The sequence below is a fragment of the Gavialis gangeticus genome, unplaced genomic scaffold, assembly GCF_001723915.1.
Source record: "Gavialis gangeticus isolate Ggan-Ray unplaced genomic scaffold, GavGan_comp1, whole genome shotgun sequence".
Classification (NCBI taxonomy): domain Eukaryota; kingdom Metazoa; phylum Chordata; order Crocodylia; family Gavialidae; genus Gavialis; species Gavialis gangeticus.
Genome location: NW_017729032.1, coordinates 98225506 through 98232145, shown reverse-complemented (window position 1 = coordinate 98232145; position 6640 = coordinate 98225506). Strand labels below are relative to the sequence as shown.

At 38.5% G+C, this 6640-nt stretch overlaps 1 protein-coding gene across 1 annotated transcript in view; it reads left to right on the top strand.

Annotated features, from left to right (window-relative positions):
• Positions 1 to 2150, top strand: part of MYCBP2 (MYC binding protein 2, E3 ubiquitin protein ligase) — a 336755-nt gene extending 334605 nt beyond the window's left edge. The window contains exon 85 of the mRNA XM_019523825.1: positions 1345 to 2150. Within this exon, the coding sequence (XP_019379370.1) occupies positions 1345 to 1460 (116 nt within the window). The 3' untranslated portion in view covers positions 1461 to 2150. The remainder of the gene's footprint in view (positions 1 to 1344) is intronic.
• The last annotated feature ends 4490 nt before the right edge of the window (positions 2151 to 6640 follow it).

Genomic DNA, 6640 nt, shown 5'->3' with positions numbered 1-6640 from the left:
CACTGCTGCCCAAGTTGCCATCCACTACATTCATCACCAATTCTTTCCTGTTAATGAGCAGTAGCTGAAGAAGATCATGGCCCCTATTTGGCCGCTCCAGTACTTGCACCAAGAATGTGTCCCTAACACTCTCCAAAAACGTCCTGGATTGCCTGTGCACTGCTGTATTGCCCTCCCAGCAGATGTCAGGGAGATTGAACTCTCCCATGAGAACCAGGACTTGTGATCGGGAAATTTCCACTAGCTGTTTAAAGAAAGCCTCATCTACCACTTCCTCCTGGTCTGGTGGTCTATAGCAGACACCCACTACATCACCCTTGCTGCTCTCCCCTCTAACCTTAACCAAGAGACTTTCAACAGGCCTTTCTCTAGTTTCATACTGGAGCTCTGAGCAATTGTATGACTCTTTTACATCGTGCAACTCCTCCACCTATTCTTCCTTGTCTGTCCTTCCTGAACAGTTTGTACCCATCCATGATAGTGCCCCAGTCATGTGAGCTATCCCACCAGTCTCTGTTATTCCAGTCGCATCATAGTTCCATGACTATGCAATGACTTCCAATTCTTCCTTCATTTTTTAACCTTGTCAAATTGGGCTTTCCAAAATGAGCAGCACTGTTGTCACAGTAAGATCAATACTATCATTGGTAGGGGGTTGAATTTCAAATTGCCTCCATGCATTCACCCGCTTTGAGTTGCATGTTCTGTCGCACAGACCAAAAATTATAATAATTAAAATTGCTACAAGTCAGTATTTACCCTGACTTATGCACTCTGCAGCTATAAACAAAAGCGTTTGGAACTGTTGAACCCCAACTTCCACTTAGCAAGTATGTAAGTTGCTCTGTGTAAAGGTTCTTCTTGTTTCACGTTAAGCTGTAACATTTCATAGAATTAATGTCCTGTTTGATAAAACTAGTTTTCTTCTTTACAAGGTTATTGTCAGTTAATTTTCCTGAATTAATTTGATTCACTGTAATTGCATCTATAGTCTGTTTCTTCATGTGTTTTCTTTTAAATGTGATCCTTAACGCAGTGTTGTCTTTTAAGACCCAACAGTTCTGTTTTTTTGCTGGACCTTGTCTAACTGTTCATACTTTTTTTCTATATCATTAAAAGATTTTTCTTTTTCATTGCCTACTTAAAGCCTATTACCTACTTTTTCTAATTCTGAATCCATTTTTACGGGTGTCATAACATCCAGCTAAGCAAAATGATTTTTCCATTTAATATTATGCTTTTTCAGATAGGCCTGCTGCTTTTTTTGCATCTCATCGCAAGTTTTGCAAGTCCATTTATCTTCCTCTTCCTTTTTTTCCCCCTCCTTGTTTAAACTGGTTGCAGGTCCCAAAGGGAAACAGCTTGAAGGAACAGAATGTCCACTTCATGTTGTTCATCCTCCCACTGGTGAAGAATTTGCTCTAGGTTGTGGGGTTTGCAGAAATGCTCACACTTTTTAAATTAGTCATTTTTAACCAGAGCAAAACCATTGATGTCATCCCACAAGTGTCCTGAGCATAAACCCCAGTTGGGATGAGGATGGGACCATTTCCTAAACCAGGTAAAAGGAACAATTTACAGTGCAAGAAGGATGCCAAATACTGTGTACATAACACTTGCTGTGAGAAAAATGACATTTTTTTGAACCAAGACATCAAACTTGTGAGGTGTTTGCATGTGGCCATTACAGTCATCGGCTATGAAGCGTTGGACATTTACAAATAAATACTTGCTATTAAAGGATCTCTGTGTCTGTGGACTATGAATGATGCTGGCTTTCAGATGAAGAAAGAAAAAAATATTGATAATTGTATACTGACTTTTTGTAATCCTGTACAATTGTAACTGCATCACAGGTGAGGGTGGAAAAGAGGAATATTCTGGTTTCTTTCCTAGACTGTTATAAAAAAATTGTGTTAGAAAGGCATAAATATAACAAGTATCGCGCTGTATATAAAGGTATCAATGTTTGTCCTGTATAAGAATTACTAAATTACAACAGCAGTTTCATTTAAACTTCTGGGTTATGTTTGAGCCTGAAATTTTAATGAAGTGCAATACTGAGTGTGCCTCATATCTTGCAGCTGTAAACATAATGGAATGTACATGTCAATAAAGCCACTGTACATTTTTATACAGTGAAAGTCTAATGAATGTGCGAGACCTTATCTATCTTTGAGTATCGTCTGTAGATCCCCCCCCCCACCATTGTGTTCTTGCCATGCCCATAATTGTTTGTTAGCCATGTCCAGTGGGGTTGCACATTGTTTCCTGGGTGTCCTAACAGATTTGCTTTTTGAATACAATGGCAACAACTTTTTTCCTTTCTCAGAAACTGTAGCAGAAAATCAGAAGTTACAAAGGCCTGCAATTTATCCTTTCACAAATTCACAGAAGTTTAAGGCTGGAAGGGACCTCGTGAGGTCATAGGGTCCAACTCCCCTGCTCTGGCCAGGAAAGACTGCTGGGGTCAAATAACCCCAGCAAGGTGTGCATCTAGTCTCCTTTTCAAGATCTTTAGGGTAGATGCCTGCACCATCCCCGCTAGAAGTAAATTCCAGAGTCTGGTCACACAAACCATGAAGAAGTTTTTCCTTATATCCAGTCTGAAACCTTCTTCTAGGGGTTATGACTGTTAGTGCTGGTTTTCCCCTGGGGCGCTTTGGTGAATAGTTGTTTGCCTAGCCCCTGATGCTCACTGCTGATATATTTATAAGCTGCCACCAAGTCCCCTTAAAGTCTTCTCTTTTTCTAGGTTGAACAGTGCCATATCTGTCCGTCTTTCCTCATATGGCTTGCTCTTCAGGCCTCTAATTATATGAATGGCTCTTCTCTCAAGCTTTTTGACATCTTTCTTGAAGTGTGGCACCCAGAACCGGACACAGTTCTCCAGCTCCGGCCTCACCAATGACAAGTAGAGCGGGAGAATAACTTCCTTAGTTCTGCTAGAGATGCATCTGTTTCTGAATTCTTTGCAACAGAAAAACTGCTCTGTTATTTTTCCATAGTCAAAAATGAGTTTTAAGCCAAGAGCTGGCGTTTTCTGACAAGTTCCTGGAATCTAAAAAGGTTGAGAACCAACGATCTAAGAGAAAATAAGTGATATTGGAAGGCTGCCTAATGCAGATAAAGTCATAACAGGATACAGGTGCTGGATACAGAACTAACATGTCTTTTTTTTAAAAAAAAAAAAAAAGCTAGCTAAAAAATTTGTTCCAGTGGTTTAATAAGTCTGTTGGTTCAAAAGAGTAATACATTTGCAAAACAGATGCTATTTCTTTGAGGGCAACTATTTGTAAATTCATGTCAAATCCTCTGAATAGCAGTTGCCAAAAACTTAAAATTTAGACAAGCTAAAATATTTTGTGTCATTTAGATTTGTGTTGATTTCCCAGTTCATGTGGAAAAATATAATTTTCAGGTTCACATGACATGGGTTTTTTGTAATAGTTTTGTCACCAAAACAAAAATATCTTAGAATCATAGGAAAGAAGGGCTGGAAGGTACCTCACAAAGGTCACCTAGTCATGTCTCAGTCATCTGGTGCAAGCACCTACACTGGATTCATTCAAAAGGTGTTTGGATGCATATCTTGCTGGGATCCTTTGACCCCAGCTGATTTCCTGCCTAAGGCAGGGGGCCTGGACTCAAAGATCTCACGAGGTCCCTTCCAGCCCCTAATGTCTATGAAGTCTGTACAGCTCTGCTAATGAGCTCTAGAGTTAGCTTGAACTGTTACATAGAGACATACCATACATTTCACAAATTATTTTCTTGGGTTAATTCTGGAGTTCTAGGTATAATTGTTATATATTATTATAGGAGGAAGTATAGGCAAACAAATGCAGGTATATAATTATCATATGTAGGTATGTAGTTATCATAGTTTCCATTCCAGTTTATCCCTGGATGTGATTGTACTCTTTTCTAAGTCCAGGATCCTCTACAAGCAGCACTGCATGTGTCGGCTATGGTGTTTTTATTCTGTTTCATTTTTGTGTATGTGTGTGGGTGTGTGAATGTTTTGGTTTGTTTAGTTTTTTGGTTTGGCCATCAACCTTTCCAAAAGCCGAAGATATTTTGGGAAACTAAAATAGACTGGGAAAAATGAAAAGGTGAAAACTAAAACCAGTGGATATTAATTCTGTTGCAGTCAGTGGCATAAATAAAATGAAGGAAGCAAAACAAAAGCCTGTGAAATTTCGAAAATTTTGCCTTCTTGAATATAAAACTTGCTTTCAAAGATAGTTGAATCGTTTCAATGTTTTGAGAGTTAGGTATGTACATATTATTGACACATTTGTATTCCAGCTTATTAAAATAGCTGCTCTCTAGAATGAAAATGAAGAACAATGTAAAAGACCCCCTGAGTTCTTAGTATACAGGGTCTTCATAAAGTCCTTGTGCACAACCTAAGTTATTCAAGTTTAAAAGTGCGCAAGGACTTTATGAAGACCCTGTATTTAGCTGCAGCTAATTCCTATTGACAAATTAAACAACATCAAAGAGAGAAACAAGCGAAATAGATCATTTAAATTGTGTCATTGTCAATAAAAAGAGGAAACTTCCTTTGTAAATCAAGACAGCAGACTGTGCTAGTTTCCTTAGGCTATTCCTAACTGTTATTCAGTCTAAACAAATGCATACATGCTGCATTTTGTATTTTTCAGTATATATTAACCTCTGCTTTAAGTATTCAGTAAAATGTGAAAAAGTGCAAGTAACAGCATAAAATCTGAAAGTTAGTTAAGTATTGTGTATGTGGTGCACATTTTAAAGGTGTTCTTTTGGCTTTGATTTGCATAAATTCAGTTCGATCATAACAGCCACTTAAACTTGAAGTACTATACAAGCTGATCTATGGATAACACAGAATCACTTCACTCCTGCATCTACCTGCTCTCTCTGCAAACATGACCCTGAGTTATTGGTTCAGTAATAACTCAGGTAAGAGTGTCACTTACTGAATGCTGTGTTTGCTCACTGGTCAAGTGCTTTCATCTGAGGATATCCAAAGCATTTTAACTTAATTTTTTTAACTTGTTTTATCCCTGTGGTAAATATTATTTTTACACATAATGGATGAGAAAAGGCACAGAGGTCAAAGGAATTGCCCCAAGTAATATACCAAGTCTGTGACACAGACAAAGATCTTTTTGCTCCCAATTCTGTGCCTTGATCACAAGCAAAGTCCCTAATGCAATCTAAGACAGTAGCACCTAAAAGATTTAATTCAGCTACATTTTGAAGGCAGACTGTTCATACTATTAACTACAATAAAAACAAAGTATAAGTTTTAGTCTAAGGTGATTTTCAGTAACCTGTTCTGTGCCCGGACTTGCCACTCTTAGGTAAAATATACTCTCCCCCTTGGTTTATATGGTATTTTTTTGCAGGATTTGCTTCAGCTAGTGGGTTGGCAGAAATAACAGCGTGAGATTCTAGTATTATCAAGATGGGTCAGCAGAAGACTTCTGTATCTCCATGAAGGGCCCCAAGAACTTCACATCATGTTTCCTTCTCTGAATCATTTAAACATTTTTCTGCAGGGTCTAATTGAGGTTCTGACCAAATTATTTTGTTTATCTTAAGATTGCTGATAATATTACAGCCTGGAGTGGTAAGAGCTGCAAGCAATCCAGAAATCGCTGTCTTCATGTGACTCAATCAAAGCATGCCACTCAGTGTATGCCAATGGCTGAGACCTGGCTGGAAGACTATGAGAAGACAGCCTGCACTAGAGATTCACAGTTTTCCTGATGTGTCCAGAGCCCTTGAAAAAGTTGGAAAATGGAAAGGAAAAAATAAATTCTACCAGGTTCAGGCGCAGATGCAATGGGCACAACAGTTTGGAGAAAGTTAAGCAATGGCCCTATGCTGTGTGACACTGATCCAAGCATTGGGAAGCAGAACTTCCCACACAAATGGAAGTGGGAGGAACACAGCCATAAACAAATTAGATGGTAAGGGAGCACCAAAATGGGGAAAGGGATACCCAGTAGTGAAGACCAACTTACTTCATTATAACTTTCATCATTCAACCTTAAGAAAAATACTCATTGACAAACTAAGACATGAAACTAAGCAGCTATATTCTGCCAAGCTTGTACTTGAGCATACAGTTTTAAGCACGGTAAGACTGGTATGTAATGCTTTTTTTTCTGGTACTGAGTCTTAAAATTATTTGGTGCGGAGGCCATGTTTGCTGATGGAAGATAATCAGTAGCTGACTCCAGTCATTTTTATTGCCAGTATCTGAAATTACTACCGTCATTGTTGTAAGAGAGCCTCTGAAACTGGCAGACATTAAAAGGTGAGTGGAGCACATTATAATAATTATTGTTTACTCTTTCTTTTTGACCCTACCATTTTAGCATGTTGCTTAGCATGTGAATGCTGCTCAGCTTTTATAAAACAAATAAAATGATTCAGCCAGAATAAATGGTCTGTGCTTTTTTCTTTGAGCCACCACTTCAAAAACATTTTCATACTGATTATTTCTTTATTTAGAAAGCCTTCTAGAGTGCTATTCAGGTTCTGCCAGCAAAAATGGCAGTAACAAAAAATGTGGCCAAAGACCTAGTGCAGAACCATTGCAACAAGTTATAAGATGGGACACTATCCCTATCACCTTCAGTGC